Source organism: Hemicordylus capensis, chromosome 3, assembly GCF_027244095.1.
Source record: "Hemicordylus capensis ecotype Gifberg chromosome 3, rHemCap1.1.pri, whole genome shotgun sequence".
Classification (NCBI taxonomy): domain Eukaryota; kingdom Metazoa; phylum Chordata; class Lepidosauria; order Squamata; family Cordylidae; genus Hemicordylus; species Hemicordylus capensis.
The window spans coordinates 275,117,588-275,137,211 of record NC_069659.1 but is presented as its reverse complement, the minus strand read 5'-3'; the positions used below and the strand labels follow the sequence as shown (position 1 = coordinate 275,137,211).

Genomic DNA, 19,624 nt, shown 5'->3' with positions numbered 1-19,624 from the left:
ACACAAGGATGCTAGAACTGCAGGCATGCATCTTCTGGCTGTACATGTACAACTTAAGTCAGGATGTTGGCCTGTGTATGATTCAGGTTCCTTATGTGCCATTGCTGCAATGCAAATGAGTTGTCTAATAGATCACCCACACAGCAGCAATACACGTTTAGCTGCTTACTGCAGTACAGAACAGAACATTACCTCTAACAGTAACAGAACCTCTCAGCATATTCAGCATGTCTGGCAATATACCAATTCAAATAAATAGTTTAAAAAACTAGATAGCATATGATTTGTGATTCTGCACAATCTTCTTATGATTATATGCCATTGACATGATTACACTTGATTCAAATATCTGCCTATATGTCACTACAACCTTTACTTATCTTTCATAAGGTTGTGTTGATAGAATTTTTAGTACACACCTCTCCAGGCCCTTACATGCTGCAACAAGTCAGGCTTGCCTGTTGTAAGAGATCGATCAAGATGGTGAAAAAAAGAAAGAAAGTTAGAGGCAAAACCGTGTGAGGAAAACAAAGACAACCTTGAGAGAAGAAATTAGAGCATGAAAGAAGAGTTTGAGACAAGAAGAGAAAAACATGACCTATTGAAAAGGAGAAGAGAATGGCAGTTTTCTGCTCTCAAGCATCCTTCATTCAACCACAGAATCAGCAACAGGAGCCAGGGAGACTGGGACCTAAGAACTGAAGAGAAACTGGAGGATCTGCTGCCTCTCGCATTTTGTGGACTACAAATGTTGTGAGACTCCTGTGCTTTCTTTTGCATACTTGTACCCTCATGAATAGCCACCTTTTGCAGGAATTGGGGCTTTTGATTTAAATATATATGTGTAAAATGTCTGTTTAAGGTGATTAATATTTAACTTTTTGAATAATTAAATCCGCCTCTAAAATCATTTCAGTGTTGTCTCTGGAGTGTGGACTCTGGGAGAAATAGAAGAAGATTTATTACACTAACTCTGCAAAGTGGTATATTTTCTTATCTTTAGTATGGGAAGGGCAACTGTCCCTGTTCAACTTGGAACAACATTGATCCCAGTCTTTGTGGCTGGTGCCTCCCGTGTGTTACTTCCCACCTGCCCCCGTTTAGAGAGGGAAACTGTCAAGGTCTGGCCAGCTGCTAGGGAAGTTCACGAAGCAAGCGGAGCCGCTGAAATCAGACATGGCTTGGCTGAACGCTATCGATAAGGAATGTTGACGAACGTTGATTCTCAGCAATGAGTAGGAGGCTGGTAGATGTGATTTATAGAGCAAGCCGAGAGCTCCCAGCTGGTAGGAATTCATGGCTTGTCAGCCCCCAGCAACAGGCACCTGCTCCTCCTAACAGCCTCCAATTGCGTTCTACGTCTCGTGATCCTGCGCTGCTGTGGAGTCAGTGGTGTTCCACTGCATAGCTCTTCTTCGGATTGGTCCCCCATGCTTTCTGCTGACTCAGGCTGCTGTGCCTGCTCTAAATCATTAGTTGAATCCACCACAGCCGTTTCCTGAACACTGACAGCCGGGCTCTGCCCCTCAGACACTCCTGAATCGGCAGGAAAGTTGACAGCTTCCCCTTCCTCCTCACTGTCGGAGATCGAGGGCGTGACAGAACCATTTTCTCAATAGTTTTGCTATATAAACTACTTTGAGAACTTTTTTTGTGGAAAAGCTATGTTATTATAAATATTTAAAATCTATATTTATATACAAATATATTAATTTGTAAACCTATATTTACAAATATATAAATACTCTACGTACAATCTTAATAATAACTGAGGCCACAGTGTGACTTTCGCTCTTCCTAAATCCAACAATAACAAGAGCCCTGTTCAGTTGTTACAGAATCTATGGATGCCAAACCCGAATACAGCATCCCTGAAAGCATGCCCACAAGCCCCACCACACACTAACAAATTCTGAAACTCCATTTCACACAAGAGTGTCTGCAGAGACAAATGCTGTACTTGTGGAGAGATCCTACCCATGATATTTATTTATTATTTATTTATTAAAACATTTTTATACCGCCCAAAACTTATGTCTCAGGGCGGTTTACAACAGAATAAAAACAAAGTAAAACATTTGTTTAAAAATGGGGGGGGGGGGAGAAACCACACACATTCCAACAATTTAAAAATTTCAAAAGAATACTTTAAAACAGCATTAAAACCATTAAAACATTAATTTAAAGCCTGGGTGAAGAAATGTGTTTTTAAAGACTTTTTTAAAGCTGTCAGAGATGGGGAGGCTCTTATTTCACTAGGGAGCGCATTCCAAAGCCTCAGAGCAGCTGCGGAGAAGGCCCGTCCCTGAGTGGTCACCAGACAAGCCGGTTGTTCAATAAAGGAGTTATATGGTCTCTCCAAGATGACCCAGAAACCAGCCTGGCTGCTGCATTCTGGACCAGCTGTAGTTTCCGGACTACGTACGAGGGCAGCCCCACATAGAGCGCATTACAGTAATCTAGTCTGGAGGTTAACAGCAGATGTACCACTGTTTTGAGGTCATTCACCTCAAGAAATGGACGCAGCTGGCGTATCAGCCAAAGCTGATAGAAGGCACCTCTGGCCACTGCCTCAACCTGGGACATCAGGGAGAGGCTCGGATCCAGAAGCACCCCTAGATGGCATACCTGTTCCTTCTGGGGAAGTGTGACCCCATCCAGAACAGGCAGATCAAAATCATCTCTCGAGTTCCGACCCCGCACAATGAGTACTTCCGTCTTAGCCGGATTCAGTCTCAGCTTGGATATGGAATGCTGAATCACCCCAGCACTCTGAACACAGGAGAAATCTCTCCATGAGTACAGCATTTGTCTCAGCAGAGAAGCTCTTCAAGCATGGAGAAAAGAAGGACAGGGTTTCAGAATGAGCTGAAGGGGGCATCAAAGTTTGGCGATACTGTATGTGAACACAGCCTCCCCAGATTCTATAAGAAGTGAATAGGGCTAAAGACTCGGATAAATTCTCAAAGCGAACCACAAATTCAGTAAAATAGCTGTTTTTCTGTTGTGGAAACCTGAACAGCATGGCAAACATCTCAGCTTGACATCTAGGGCCAACTGTAGTACATACTGTAAACTTTAGATAGAGACTCTCTTGTACACAGATAGAAATAAAGGCACTATCCGGTAGGAGTGTGCACAGAACCGTCGGGCCTGGTTCGGTTCTGGCCTCAAATGGAACCAGGCCAGTTCGGTCCGGCCCCCCATCAAATGCCCGCCAGTCCGGTCCAGTCTCGGACCGGTCCGTGAACTTTTTTTAAAATTTAAGTCAATTAAGTACCTGTAGCCCCTTCGGGGGGCTTGGGGAAGCCGTGGGGGGGGGTGTCTATGCTGCTTCCCTCTCCCCACTCCAGCCTTCATCATCACCACCGCAGCCAGGTAAGTAATGCCTTTTTGGCCCTTTCAGGCCTCCGTAAGATTGAGCGGCCGCCATTTTGGCAGTCTCCATGCATGCGCAAATGCCCTTGGGCCATTTGCGGCCATTTGCCATTTTGCGGCCCACGGGCCATTTGCAGCCCAAAATGGCAGCTACTCGATCTTACGGAGGCCCGAAAGGGCCGAAAAGGCATTACTAACCTGGCTGCGGAGGTGACGACGAAGGCCGGCAGGGGGAGAGGGAACCTGCCCCCACCGGTGCCTTTAGCAAGCCCCGCGAAGGGGCTACAGGTACTTAATTGACTTTTTTAAAAAAAAATTAAGTTCGCAGACCTGCCGGACCGGACCCAGCAGTCCGGTTCTGGTCCGACGGAACCGGGGGGGGGTTCGGTTCGACCACGAACTCCCAGACCACCAGACTGAACCACTGGACCGGTCCGTACATCCCTACTATCCGGATGAGTTATGCAGAATCAGAACCAAACACTGTTCATTCTGAACCCTGCCACTTGTTTACTGTTCTGTATGGCAGAAGTAATGATGGTAACTCATAACATCATCATCATCATCATCATCATCATCATCACTGCAGGGCAAAACCATCACTGCAGGCATTTTGGTACAAAATCATCCATGCTTGTGTTTTACTCATTGGCAAACATTCCATCTCGATTTTCTTTCACAACAAGAGAACAGAGACGTTAAAGGAGTGTGTTGGGGGGGGGGCATTTTTTGGACTGAGAGTTTTAGCCCCTATAGAACAGTTTTGATCCCAGCAACATGGAGGAATAATACATATAAGAGGGAAATCCAGAATGAGTTTCTGGGATGAGACTGGAGGACCTGGAGGGAACAGTTACATTTTTGCAACACACGTTGTACTTGACCCTGTATGAGCTCCTCAGTGGCTTGAACAGTCCTAGGCCCAGATGGGCCAGTAAATAAACAGATAAGTTATACCTGTTATTTTGCCTAACTATTCTGCCATTGGCCTTCCAAATGAGTTGTAAGCAATACATAACTCAGTTATTAGCAGAGGTCTGGGGTGCACTGCTGTAAATATGCAGTATCAAAGACCAATTTATTGTCTCATTAATGATCTGTATGTTGGCTGACAAATTAAATGTTTATTGATGGAAACAAGATAGCTTTAAAATTCAGAGATTTTAAATTTTAAGATTCAGAGGAGCCTGATGCCCTTTACCTGTATGAATACCAATCCGCAGCTTCAGTTTCTTATTGGGCATATGCCCAATCTTGAAAGAAGTCATTGTGCTGAGAAAATGCAAAGACATGGTAGCTATTTCCTCAAGATGTTTTGTCCCATTTCGAATGGGGAGGCCACTGGCAACCATGTAGGCATCTCCAATAGTTTCAACCTGCAAACAATGAAAGTTAAATTTAGTGCTTATGTAATCAGACAATCAGAGCAAAATGTGTGCTGCCAAGACCAAGAGCAAATGAGTGAACAGAGGGTGAAGTAACTGCTCTTTGCATTAACAGCCACTTCTGTCTATTTGCATATCTGCACCCTCCCTTTCTGGACACTGCAGTGGTGGGAATTTGACAATTCTCTTCCTAGAGAAAGGATAAATGAATGAGAGGCAGATGCTTGTATTGGGCTGTGCTCAAGACCAGCTTCAGGTTTCGGGAGGCCCATGGAAAATTGACCACCACAGACTCCTCTTACCTAGTTAGGCTTGAAAGAATCTCTCCATCACCACTACATGAGGGCTTTGGGCACAGAAGTTTTCTCAGAGATCAGCAATGGGTCCTTCAGAGGGCCCTTGGCCCTCACTAGATGCCCAGCAATACTGATCTCTGGCAAAGCCCATTCCTCTCTGCCACACCATAGAGGGGGGAAGAGTGCAAGTGAAAGGAGGTGCCCCATTGCCTTTCCCAGTTTACAAGCTCTCTGGGTAGCTCCACAGGCTCCAATTCTCTCTGCCATGTTGCCCAGAGAGAGAGAAGATGAGCAGATAAAGGCAGGAGCAGTCTCCTCCTCCTCTTGTTCATCTATGTACAGAGCTCATATCTGTTATTCCTGTTATATATAACAGGGCAGGTCAGCATTTGGATAGGAGTAAAGGAGGGACAACAAAACATTTGTGGATCCATATATCAATATATTATATGGCATCAGTCATTGAAAGAAAATTACTTGCCAAGCTGCACACAGGTGTTACTCTGGCCTATATTTCTGGACTATGCTGGACTATGGAAGCTCATACTGAAAAGGGAACAATGGACTGGAAACGGATCTGAATGGAAAATCGAGCACATTTGCTTTATACTATGAAAAGACTCTAGCAGAGAGGCCAACACAGGCTAATTTTGCTTGAAGAAAGGGGCCTCCTGCAAGAGAGGCTTGCACAGCCTGGCACCATGTAGCCAAAGAGAGTCTGTGGCGATAAGGCAGCAGATAAATCATCAAGGCTTTCAAGTCATGGATTGTATGTGAGGAGGAGATTGGAGGCCATTCTACCTGTGCCTTGTCAACCTGGTACCTTAACGAGAGGAGAAGAAGAATAATTCCCAGGCCTAATGGTAGCAGTGAATTGGGGGAGTAAAGAAGTCCTGTCAAAGGTGGGAACTGGACTTTTGATGGAACCCCAAGTTGCCATCATCAACACAGAATATTAGATTTCTAATAGCTATGGAGATAAGGAGCCTAAAAAGCCAACGAGAATTGAGGTGCAACAGGTGGAAACCAATCAAGAGTCTGAAAAGACAGACAAAGAAGAGAAGTAGGACTTTTGACGTATAGAAAGGGGGAAAATCAGCTTGAAAAGGCAAGGATTTTTCTTTTCCTCCCTTTGTTCACTTATATTTTTCCTTTTCTTTGTTTCTCTCCTTTTGAGTCTTCCTTCTGTCCAAGGTAAATCTCTCATAAACTATTTTCTCTCTCTTCCATTCTCACCTTCATAACAATCATTCTTATTAATTCTTAAGTATTGTACCCTCATCTATATGTTTCATCTATGCAACTTATATTTTGATATGCTCGCCTATCCACTGAGTAGCTAATTCTTTGTTTAGTTTGTACTGATTTCTTTTTAGCAGAGCTACAAGAAGGGTAAATATGATTGCTCGTAAGGGTATTGGTTGAGGGTTTTAGATCAATTTAGTGGTTAATCTTTATTATTAACTCATAACATCACTCTTAATAGTAGCTTCAAATGCCACACATTTAACATTTTTTGCGTAGGCTTGTATTTTGATGTTTCTTTTGACACTTAATGGCGCAGCAGGGAAACGACTTGACTAGCAAGCCATAGGTTGCCGGTTCGAATCCCCGCTGGTAGACTATGGGAAACACCTATATTGGGCAGCAGCGATATAGGAAGATGCTGAAAGGCATCATCTCATACTGCACAGGAGGAGGCAATGGTAAACCCCTCTTGTATTCTTCCAAAGACAACCACAGGGCTCTGTGGTCACCAGGAGTCGACCCTGACATGATGGCACACTTTACCTTTAGCCATGTATTTACATTTTATGTGTCTTTTGCTACATTTTACCATCCTATACGCCTCATGTTTTTGCATAAAACATTTAAAAGTGTGACTCTGGGGTTTTGATCATACAAAAAGCCTACTGAGGCAAAGAACTAGATCATTTCAGTGTATTTTCAACAGATGCATGCCCAGATACTACAGGTAACTCACCTGTAACATTGGTTCTTCTAGTGGTCATCTGTACTTCTACACAAATGGGCTATGAGCCTGCGCAGAGACCACGTCAGAATCTAACGAGCTCAATTTCTCCTGCTTTTGGCAGGAACCCCGCCCCCCAGCCGCTATATGCGGCTGTGCCACTCCTCATCCCCTCAGTCACAGGATCAAGCTTCAGCGACCCTAGCAGGGAGGATGGGAGGGCGTGTAGAAGTACAGATGACCACTAGAAGAACCAACATTACAGGTGAGTAACCTGTAGTTCTTTGATGTGGTCTCTGTCTTCTACACATATGGGCTTATACCAAGGAAGCACACAAGGAGGAGGGGGAAAACAGAGGCAACAGGTAAACAACCAGGAAGAATTTATTCCAGGACAAGCAGCTCAACTGAAAATCGATTGCAGGACACTCCTGCCAAATACAGCATCATTATGAGCTCTAACATCGATAGCATAATGCTGAATAAACAAATGGGGTGAAGCCCAAGTAGCTGTCTGATAGATAGCGTCCAACAGGACCGCCTGATCAAAGGCCCCAGAGGCTGCCATGGACCTAACAGAGTGAGCCTCCACAGGGGCAGCAACTGCTTACCGGCCAGTTGATAACACAATTCAGTAGTGGAGACTATCCACCGGGAAATGGATTGGGCTGAGACCTGAAACCCTTTCCGTGGCCCATCGTACAAAATAAACAAAGAGGGGGACTTCCCCCACTCAGCAGATCTCTGCACGTAAAAGGACAGAGCCCTACGTACATCCAAATGATGCAACCGCCTCTCCACATCCAATGAAGGATTTGGAAAGAACATGGGCAAAGTGAGTGGGGACGAGCGGTGAAACATGGACATCACCTTAGGCAGGAACTTGACATCCATCCTGAGTACTACCTTGACCTTATGGAACTGCAGGTGCGGTTGGTCAGCCCGCAGGGCCCGCAACTCACTAACCCTACTGGCGGAAGTAACGGCCACCAAAAAAGTGACCTTCCAAGCCAGGAAATGAGGGTCAATAGAAACCAAAGGCTCAAAGGGTGGCCTTAGCAGACCAGCCAGAACCACGTTTCAGGCTGGTGACATGACCGGATCATCTAGAAACAAGTGTTGCAGACCTTTCAGGAAACTTTTAACCACCGGATCTTTGAATCATGAAATCCGGTCAGAGGGAGAATGGGCCACAATGGCAGCCAACTATACCTTAAGGGAGACAAGTTTCAACCCAGATTCCTTAAGGGACAACAGATAATTACAAATGTCTTGCACAGATGGATTACAGGCATGCAGGGTGGCAAAGGACACAAAGCGAGCCCACTTGTGATTATAAGACTTCCATGTAGATGGCTTCCTAGCAGCCACCAACAGCTTCAGATACTTTATGTATTGAGTCCGTTCCTCTGGAGACCAGTGGCCACTCAGACGAAGGCTGTCCAGGTGAGCTCCCCAACTGAGCTCCGAGGCATCTATCGTGACCATTTGGGAGGGAGCAGGCACCTGGAAAGGGGCACCAATGCTTAGGTGCCGGACCTCCGTCTACCAGTGGACTGCCGCTCATACCCCCAGAGAGGGCAAATGCTGAAGATGATCCAGATCCCAGAGGATTGAAGACATTTGTGAGGTAGAACATAAGTGCTGGACACCATGTGGCCCAACAGGCATTGTACAAAGCACAAGGTTTGTGGGCCTCCGGCTGAGAAGACCACTGCCAGTCTCCAAAGAGTTGCGATACAGGTCTCCGGAAGGAAGACCTTTTCCAAGGCCATGTCAAATATCAGTCCAATGAACTGAATCTGCCAAGTAGGTTCCATCTGAGACTTTTTGAAGTTTATCTGGAACCCCAACTCCTGGAGGTTATCAATCACACTCTCGAGGGCCTCCAAGGCCGCCTGTTCTGTACTCTCCACAATCAGCCAATCGTCGAAGTATGGCAGTACTTGCAGGCTGTGTTCCTGTAGGAACGCCACCACCAGGGCCAGGCACTTCGTGAAAACGCAAGGAGCTGTAGTGAGGCAATGCCTTGAATTGATAGGAGATCCTTCCTATCTGGAATCGCAGGAAGCGACAATGTTGAGGCCTTATGGACACATGACAGTATGCATCTTTTAACTCCAGTGAGACCATCCACATGTTCCTGTCCAAGATGGTCATGATGGTAGGCACCGACAGCATCTGGAATCTTTTGTAGATCAAATGCCTGTTCAGAGCCCTGAGTTCTAAGATAGGGCGCTGACCACCATCCAGCTTTGGCACCAGGAAATACCTGGAGTAGAACACGGGACTGTCTGGATTTCACACAACCTCAATCGTGTCCTTCTCTAGGAGAGAGATGACCTCCTGGTCCAACTCTGGGATACGAGGGGTCACCACGATCCTAGATACCGGCTGTGGACCACAGAACTCCAGGGCGTAGCCCAAATGTACTACTGTAAGGACCCACTGGTCCGTAGTGACCTTGTCTCAACACGCCGCAAACAGACAAAGGTGGGTAACAAGGTGCCCCAAGTCATTGTTTCTTTGGTGGGACGCTAGCGCTAGGTTTCTGGAAGGCCGGCTTATTGTGTTGTCCCCCCAATTTCTGTCTGAGGGAGAACTTGTTGCTCTGAAAGAACCTTTCAGAAGGCGGCTGGTGGTGAGCTGGTGCTCTCTGCATCTGATGAGGTGACCATTTGGAAGTTCTCTGTAGCTTTGGCAATGGAGAGCTATAGGACATGGATTGTGCAGTGTTCCTCAACTTTTGCACTTTATGGAGTGTGCCATCAATTTATTCCGAGAACATACTAGAGCCCTCAAAGGGCAAGTCCTCCAACCTGGCACGAGCCTCATAGTGAAGGCCAGATTACCTAAGCCAAGCGTGGCCTTAAGTGCCACAGATGTGGACATCACTTTAGTGGCACACTCCATGGAGTGACGGGCAGAATACAGTTCCTGCTTGGAGATTTGCATAGCCTCCTTTAGAAAGAACTTCACAGGATCCCACTTATCCTGAGGAAGGAGATCCAGGAATGGACCCACTTTCTCCCATAAGAAGTGGTTATATATAGCATTATATGCTTGATAGTTTGCCACATGTGAGTGCAAGGCTGCAGCAGAATAAAGTCTTCTCCCAAAGAAGTCCAATTTCTTGCCTTCTTTATCACCTGGGGTCGACTGGCTATGACCCCCGGACCTCTGTAAAGAGGCCTCTACAATGATAGAGTTCAGGGTAGGGTGACTTTTCAAAAAGGCTGTATCCTCCTGGAATTGCACCCTGTAGAAGTTCTCCAGGTGCCTATTCAGCTGAGAGAGCGTATTAGGCTTCTTCCAGTGGGCTTTCACGATTTTCAACAAGGCCAGGTTGAAGGGCAAAGCAGCAGGCACCTTGGCCTCTGAGTCAATCAGGCTGAACAGGGGGTCCAGCTCCTCTTCTTGAAGGGTACCGATATTCACCTCCAGAGCCGACACCATATGGGTCACATAGGCGGTATACATAGTCAGGTCCTCTGGCGGAGAAACTGGCTTTCTGAGTGGAGACCAAGTGGGGACGAACCCGGGGAGACAGCCTCCAAGTCCTGCGAACTATCCTCGCTGTCCGACATAGGGTCCCCTGCGACCGACTGGTCCTGAGGCACAGGGGTTGAACCCAATGGAGAACTGGGCATATCAGCTGGGTGGGCCAGTGCTGGGACCGAAGGTTCTGGCAGCAACCACCGAACTGGAACTGTCTCTTGGTGCGGCTTCGATACCAACATGAATTCCCCAGCGCAATCCTCCCGGTCCCGAGGCGAACAACATGGAGAGTGGGAACACGGTCGCCCCTCTGCATGCGTCGTGGGCATCCAGACTGTCTACAGTACCAAAGGCTGCGATACTCAAGGTCTTCCAGATGGCAAGACCCATAATGGGATCAAACATAGTCTGAGCAGTCCGAGCTGCCATCCATCCGGTAGCAATCATAGGAACCATGGTCCCGACACCAGGAGCTGTATACACGCTCCGATTCCAAAAGAGGGGAATGATACTCCATGGTGTGATAACGATCCTGATAATCCCAGGACAGATCCTGCTGATACACCGAGGATCACTCTCCTTGGTATTGATGTGGGGGTGACCTATGTCTAGGAATCCACAAAGCATGGGGTTCAAACTCAGGTGGAGTGTAGGCTTCTTCCTCAGCCAAAGCGCAGTCGGGTTCCCCCTCCGCAACTGAGTCCAAAAACCCTGACGGCACAGGCAAAGCAGGACACGTCGATACCAAGGTGTTTTGCACTGTGTGGAGCGACATCGTCTTGGCCTTCTTAGAGGCTGGGCCCAACGATCCCTTGGCATCCATCGATCTGGCTTAGGGGCCTGGGTTTGATCCTTTTTTTTGCATTTTAAAATTTTATTGATTTTAATAATACCTTAACAATCAAGTTACACTTAATTAAGTAAATATTGACTTCCCGCTTACCAGTCTGCATGGTTCTTGTTAACCATACATATAAGCCATTGCTATAATAATACAAAACATATATACTCCATCTTTCAATTCGATTTTACCCTACCCAACCTGCTGTAATTACTAAATCTCAAACCCTGCTGAAAGGTCCATGTTAGAAAAATAGTTCTTTAAGTAAAGCAAGAAAGGTTCCCAATCTTCTTTGAAACATTCCAAGTTTTCATCCCTTATATGTGTTGCAAGTTTTGCCATCTCCACATATTGCAAAATTTTTATCAACCAGTCTTCTTTTGAAGGCATTTTATTGTCTTTCCATTTCTGCACGTATACTATTCTAGCCGCCGTGGCTGCATACATAAAAAAAGTTAAGTTTCTTCTAGAGAACTCTCCTTGAGTTATTCCCAGCAAGAAGGATTCTGGCCTCTTAGGAAATGTCATTTTAAAAATTTTCTTCAACTCATTATATATCATATCCCAAAAGGCCTTTGCCTTCCTGCATGACCACCACATATGAAAGAAAGTTCCTTCACATTGTCCATATTTCCAACATTTATGTGAAACATTTTTATACATTAATGCTAATTTTTTCAGTGTCAGATACCACCTGTACATCATCTTATAACAATTTTCTTTTAAAGTGTAACAGGCAGTGAACTTTAAATCAGTTTTCCATAATTTTTCCCAAGCTGCCATCTCTATATTATGACCCACATCTTGAGCCCATTTTATCATAGTCATTTTAACCACTTCATCTCTTGTCTCCTCCAAAAGCAACAACTTATACATCTTAGAGACTAATTTTTCATCATTTTCACACAGCTCCATCTCAAATCTCGACATCTGTTCCTCAAATCCAGCTTTAAGATCCTTCTTGTAAATTTCGTTTAGTTGATGTACTGAAACCAGTTGCTAACCAAATCTTGGACTTCAGCTAGATTTTTTAATTTACAGCCCTTATCTTGAAAACATAACAAATCTCTATAGGTACCCCATTCAGACTGCATATTTATCTCTTTACGTGCCAAAGCTTCAATCGGGGATACCCATAATGGAATTTTAGGTTCCAGCCATGTTTTATATTTTACCCACACTCGCATTAGACTCCTTCTTACATAGTGATTAAGAACATCTTTATGCACTTGAGTTTTATCGTACCACAAATAAGAATGCCATCCAAACCTTCTATCAAATCCTTCCACATCAAGTATTCTGGAATTTCTTAATGTTCTCAATTCCTTTAACCACGTCAAACAAGCAGCATCAAAATACAACCTTAAATCCGGGTGCTCTGGAGTTAAAAGTCTTTTTGTATTTACGCCAAAATTCTTGCACTTTGAGGAGCTCTGTAAACCTCTTCCTCTTCCCTTTGTAAAAAAAGGAGACCCCTTCAGGCACTTCCCATCCATTGGCATTTGAGGCATTTGTTAAAAATTTGTAATCCTTACATTTCATTAAGATCCTGGATGGTATTTCTTTCAAAACTCTAACATGTTGGCCTTCAATGGTAAGGGCTTTAGCAAAATGTTCTTGCAGTATCTGCTCTGTGATTGGTTTGGAGTTAAATTGAACCACAGAATATCTTGGTACCTTGTTCGTTGTGGCATATACAGAATTTAGACTAAAAGCTGAATCTATCTGCTTGTCCATCTCTTCACTTGAGGTTCCTAAAAGAAGTGCAAGTTCCTCCCTAAGCACTTTCCTGATATCTTGCCCAGTTTTTTCTGGGATTCCTCTAAACCTCAGAAGGCGCTCTTTTTGTCTCAGTTCTAGCAAAGCCATCTGGTCTAGTAATTTTTCCCTATCATCTCTTAATGATCCCAGGTCTTGCTCCAAACTTTCTACCCTTCTTTTAAATTCTTTATTGTCATCAGCTAATTTTTCCACTGTCTCCTCAATATTTGATGTTCTCTTATTCAGTGTTTGTATGTCCTGACTTACTTGTTGTAAGGTCCCAGAGTTAGCTTCTAGTAGTTGTTTCATAGCAACTAATGTCTCATTCAGCTCTGATGACATTTTCCCTTCCCCCAAGCCTGGGTTTGGGACAGAAAGCCTTCTGGCTTGTGTTGGATTCTGTTGTTTAACTTTTTGCATTATTTTCAACTCTTCTTCACATAAAGCAGTAGGTAAATAGTCAAACACAGAAACACAACTCTTAGAGCAAAATTCAGTCTCCTTGTTATCAAAAAATGTACAGGCCTCCAATTGTTTCCAAATAGACTCAGCTCCAGACCACAGCCCTTCTGTCTTATCACCGCAAATTTATTTTCCCACAGTTCAATGGTCCTCCTTCTTCATCTAATTGGTGCAGTTGCTGATAGACATATTCAACTGCAAAGAGCACTTGCTTCTTAAGTTTTACTCTCTCTGGAGGATTCACAGAATAGTCCCAACTACTTTAATTTTTAAGTTTTGGAATTTTTAACCATCAGTTCAATACGTGAATTGCAGCATTTAATACACAGATTCAGTTCCCAACCTTAATTTATGGTTGACAGACTCACACAGACCTCTCAGCCATGGCTTGACGGCAGCCCAATCGTTACAGCAACAGCAGGTAAAATTCCAGCAATTTATCACTGATCATGCTTCGGGGTAAGCTTCTTGACCTATAACCATTAATTATAATCCAAACCAAAAAAAATTGGATGCCAGAGAAGCTTCTGTCCTTGGATTTCCAAAGGAGGAGTATAGCTTGATGAATCGCAGCCCCCACCGCTCGACTTAAATCAAAGCTGTACTTTCCAGTGCAACTTGAGATAAGGAGCAGGCTCCAGGTGATGCAGTGGACAATCTCAGTCCAATCCCTTTAATCCCGGGTGGTGGTGTGGTTAAGAAGGCTCAACCCCCTCCCCCCAAAACAACTCCTCCTTGGTCTCCCCTGTCAGGAAGCATGCAGCCTCTTCAGCCGTCCAACCAGAAGTCCGGGCCTGGGTTTGATCTTGATCCATTGGGGAGTGCTTCTGAGTCTTAGACTTCTTCTTCTTTGTCTTTACTCCCGACGAATTTGGGGGAAATCGCAGAAGCTGCCTGAGACTGGTAAGAGGGGAGCTCATCCGACCGCACCCTATCACTTGATGCTGCCAAAGGCTGAGAATCCAAGTGCAACGATCCCAATACCGGGACCTGGTCCTCCACGGTATCGACAGCCGATCAGTCTGCCCACATCAAAGCAGCCATTTTCAGAGACTGTTTAACTTTTAAGGCTTCCAAAGAATGGAGAGCCAGATCCCACAGGGCAGCGCGCAAGTGAGAAGCCCTATTTCTGCGAGCCTGCTTAGTAAACTTCTCGCAATGCAAACAGGTCTTGACAATGTGGGACTCCTCCAAACACAAGAGGCACTCCGTGTGAGTATCAGGGGAGGAAAGGTTCGATCCACAGTGGATACACTTTTAAAAGTTCTTCATACCTGGCATACACGCTGAGGGCCGGCAGGCCACCACGCTCCATCCCAGCAGGGACCAGAGCTTGAAGGAAAGACCGTTAAAAGAAAATGCAAAGGTGAAAAAATGCAACTGCGTGAAGAGAAAAACAAAGGAAAACTAGAGAAGCAGAAGAAAACAGGAGAAAACACAACCAGGCTTCCAGAGCCAAAGAGTTGCCGAGCTGAAAGACACCACTACAGGTATGTTTGCTGAAGCACGGACAAAGAAAGACTGAGGAGTGGTGCAGCCACATATAGTGGCTTGGGGTTGGGTCCCCCCCACCAGCAGGAGAAATCGAGCTAGTTAGATTCAGACGTGGTCTCTGCGCAGGCGCATAGCCCATATGTGTAGAAGATAGAGACCACATTGAAGAACCACATGAACAAGGGGGCAGGGAGAGGAAGGTTTGACCACATCATTTTACACCATTCATGCATTCAGCTTGGTATACTGTCTTTCACAGATGAATTAAAATCACAATGTTAAAAAAAAGTCATAGCATTATGAAAGTGTTTGAGAACCTGCTGGCATGGAAGTAGCAATGCAACTATGTTTTCAACTCAAAATGGAACAGCAACGTAGATAATGCTAGAAGGAATGCAGCTAGAAGTGCCATGCATTTTCTGTGCATTATCTCTATATGAAACAAAGTCATGTAGTGTACAGTGTCAAAAACAGGCTGTTATTAAGCGCAGCAAAATAAGCAGAATGTTCCTAGAATTACCCCAATTTCTTACCCACAATTAATACTTTCTGTCCTACCTTGTAGACATCATATGTTTTAATGATGTTATCAAATAAACTGTATAGGTCATTGAGAAGACTAACAACTTGCAGTGGAGAGCTGAAAGAACACAACTTGGTAAAGCCAACAATGTCTGAGAAGAAAATGGTGACAGAATCAAAGCTCTCGGGTTCCACTGATCTCCCAGCAACAAGCTGCTCTCCAATAAAGCTGGAACAAGAGAAGTAAGAGGGGAAAATAATTTCCTGCATTTTTTCTGTTTGCTATCTTTACGTTGGAAGAAAAGCACAGCTGATCCTTAACATCATAGTGACATAATTAAACCAAGTGCAGTTACATACAATTAACTCTCAACAAAATCACTGGAGATATAGGCCTGCTTAGATGTATATAAGACTGAAGCCACAATGTTTTATGATTGCCTTCTGTTAAGTGAAATGATAATATATAATTTTTAAGGTTAAAAATAAATATTATTTGCTGAAAAATATATGTACTGCTAGTGAAACAGGTCAGTTTTAATAATATTGTAATTTTGAGAATTGTGGCAGGTTTCTAGCAAAGTTTTTTTAGCAATTTGGGCAGGATCACCATTTCATATTTCCAGGGTGGAGTGGGATGTGGGTGGAGGAGCAGAGATCTGAACAGTGAGAGCCAAGCTTCTCAGCAAGATGTGGGTGCCAACTCTTGGCTAGATTCAAGATGAAATTACAAAAAAGGAGTATATGTGAAAAGCATTTTTTGTGCTCACATCCATACTTCCTAACAACTATAACAGCGTTGTCACCATAGGTCAAAATGTCACCTTTTCCAGCAAATGAATGTATACCTTTGGGATACAGACCTAGGGCCATTTAATTATTTATTATTTTGATATTTTTGTACAGATTAGTTGAGGATCCTTGTAAGTAAATGCATTTGTTTGGCCATATGCCATAGCAATACTGAAATTTATTTATTTATTATTACTGTGATTTACCAACTGTGCTTTATGTACCCCTAGGGGTACTTGAGGGATTTCCTGAGGGGTACCTTGTAGTCTCTGTAGGCTGGCATTTCTCTAGTCCATGTGAAAAGTATATGCTGCTCCTGCAAGTTTGAGAATCACTGCTTTATAAGCATAATTGTTTATTGTATAGAATTGATTTAGCCAGAAACCAAATGCATACAAATGGGAACATTTGTTGAAAAGCAGTATATAAATATTTGTAGTAATAGTATCTATAGATATTTCTCTAAGGCATAGCTGTCGCTAATCCCTTGCGTGGCAGCTCTCACAAGAGTTCATGAGTGGGTTGCCAGCAGGGAGGAGAGGAAAGCAGCGGTGCCAGTGGACAGGCTTGCGGGCGACGCGGAACACAAAAGATCGGCGGGGGGAGAAAATGGCGGCAGCGGGGAGCACAGAAAACGATGGCAGGGAGGGAGAAAACAGCGGGCAGGGAAAAAGAATGGCGGTGGGGGGTGGGCAGGTGAGAACTAGAGGCCCAGCTAGTATAATTTATTTTGGCCATGAACTACAGAAGTTTATTTTTTTTAAAGAAAGAAAAGGAGCATTGGTCACTCACCATGAAGGCTTCTTCTTGCTGCTGAAGTTGAGGACATCTCACGTGGGTTATCTTCCCCAGCACGCTCCAGAGGCAGGACGTAATTAAGTCAGTTAGAGCCTTTAAGAGGCTCAGGAGCATATCCCATCCCAGTTTAGATAGGCAAGCCAGGCTTCTAGTAGGAGAAAGAATATGGACAACAACCGTGGTAAAACAGGAAAACTACAGACACAGATGGCATGTAGATGAGGAAAGACACAGACCAGTAGCTGAAGTTGCCCAGGGTGGGCCGAGATGTCCTCAACTCCAGCAGCAAGAAGAAGCCTTCACGGTGAGTGACCAATGCTCCTTTCTCTGCTGCTGAGTGAGGACATCTCACGTAGGACATGCCACAGCTAAGAAGACCCTGGGAAGGGGGCAAAATCAGCTACTAAGGAGGAAGAACGTGTTGAAGTACACACCTGCCAAAGGCCACCTGAGAGGAATGCATGAGGTCCATTTTGTAGTGTCTGGTAAACATGGAAGGTGAAGACCATGTCATTGCTCTGCAAATGTCTTATAAGGGAGCATTAGTGGAAAAGGCCAACGAAGTGACTGCTGAGGACGTGGAGTGAGCAATGAGCCTCAGCGGTGTCGGGATGTGTTGAACTTCATAAGCCAGGGAAATACAGGCTTTTATCCATTTGGACAGTGTGGGTGAAGAGACTTGCTGTCCAATTGTGGATGGTAAAAAGGAAACGAACAGAGCTTCTGTGGAATGGAATGAGGAGGTTCAAGTCAGGTACACTTTGCGGCAATGACGAACGTCCAATTTGTGCAAGTAACTCTCCCTGGGATGAGAGGGGTTAGGGCAGAATGACAGTAGAAGCAGATCTTGTGACCTGTGAAAGACCAATGGCACCTTAGGCAAGATGGAGGGGTCTGGTATTAGGGTGATGGAATCTGGGGAGAAGTAACAGAATCTCAGGTTGGCGGAGAGGGATCGGAGCTCAGAAACCCGTCTGGCCGAGGTGATGGCTATTAGGAAGGCCAGCTTGAATAACAATATGCGGGGTGCGTCTGGCCACTACGTTATTGGCCATAGCCTGGGTCCCGAAATGAATTGCATCCAGGATCAGCAATGAACACCTGAGTCTTTTGAATTTTGAGGAGAATCTGTCTTTGTCTGGGCGGATCCGGAGGAGGAGACTGGAGAAATTCATCAGACCAGAGAAGAGATGTTAGAGATATAATAGATTCTGCTATGGAGGTGCAGATGGACGGTGAAATGCATTCATTGTTCAAATTCTAACTTTTTTTCAATGGGATCCTTGAGCACTGATTCACCATCCCTTGGCAGGATTGCACCGGATGTGAGGGAGGCCACGTGAGTGTCAACCAAGAGTGTTTGAAACAATGCTGCTGCTGTAGGAACAAAATTATAATGTTTGTTAGCTAAGGTAGTTGTTTTCTTCTGAACTGAAGGTGCCTGCCATTCCTGTCTTACCACCTCTGCAAATGTTTCAGGGAGAGGGAATAACAGGTCCTGTGAGGAAGTGGTAGGCAGTACTAATGATTCTCTGGAAGGAGCTGTAGGAGGTCCTTGCAGGTTTTCCCCTTGAATGCCCAAGGTATTTAAGGCCTTAATGAACAGGTTGGAGAAGTCCTCTGAGGGAAACAGCCTGAGAGAATGCGATGTGGGCTCTACCTGCTGGCCATCTGACCAGTCCCCCTCTTCCTTAGAATCCGCATCAGGGTCTAAATCAAGTGGGCGAGCCCCTGGAATATTAGGGGTCTCAACAGGGCTTATAGGGTCTTGAGGAAGCAGGGGGTCCACCGGCCTGCCTGAATGGGGGTCGGCAGAGTCATAGTCAGAAATGAGGGAGGAATAGGATGAAGATCCCTTACGTTTTTGGTAGGATTTCCTGGACTTTTTGTTCTTATGCCTATGGGCCTGTTTATGCTTATGGCTCTTCCTTTTCTTTGTATGGGGCAGTGATCCCCATACAGCCCCATACAGTGATGGGGCAGGAAGAATCAGAATCCTGTGAGGAGGAGAAGGATTCACTAGACCTGGGGCGCTTTTCCTGCTTTTTGGGAGGCTGATGTAGTGGAAGCGCCTGGGACAGCATGGTTGAGAACCAGACGCGCCATGACTCTGGGATTTCCCGAAGGGGGGGGGCAGATTATTTGTGGCCGTGGAAACCTCTGGATGCTCAGGTTGGGTGGGAGGTAGAGGCCCAGCCAGGGCAGGACTCTCCGGAGTGGTGGGAGATGAATAGGCGTCTTTACCGGCTCTCTGTTGGGCAGTATAGATGGCCTCCTGGGTGCTGGTAGTGGAAGCCCTCTGTCTCCGGTGGCATCCAAGAGTTGGACTGTTTCTCCGGGAAGTTTGAAGCTGATCCACAGCACCCCAATGTCAGTGGGACCTTTTGGAATGCTGGTCGTTTCCTCCAAGTGCACCGCTAGCTGT

General features: G+C 45.2%; 1 protein-coding gene across 1 annotated transcript in view; it reads right to left on the bottom strand.

The window, feature by feature from the left end:
• LOC128350597 (guanylate cyclase 2G-like) overlaps window positions 1–19,624 on the bottom strand; it is a 114,579-nt gene that overhangs the window by 21,987 nt on the left and 72,968 nt on the right. Inside the window, exons 17-18 of the mRNA XM_053308994.1 lie at window positions 15,646–15,838; window positions 4,580–4,754 (exon numbers count right to left, since the gene is read on the bottom strand). Of these exons, the coding sequence (XP_053164969.1) occupies window positions 4,580–4,754; window positions 15,646–15,838 (368 nt within the window). The remainder of the gene's footprint in view (window positions 1–4,579; window positions 4,755–15,645; window positions 15,839–19,624) is intronic.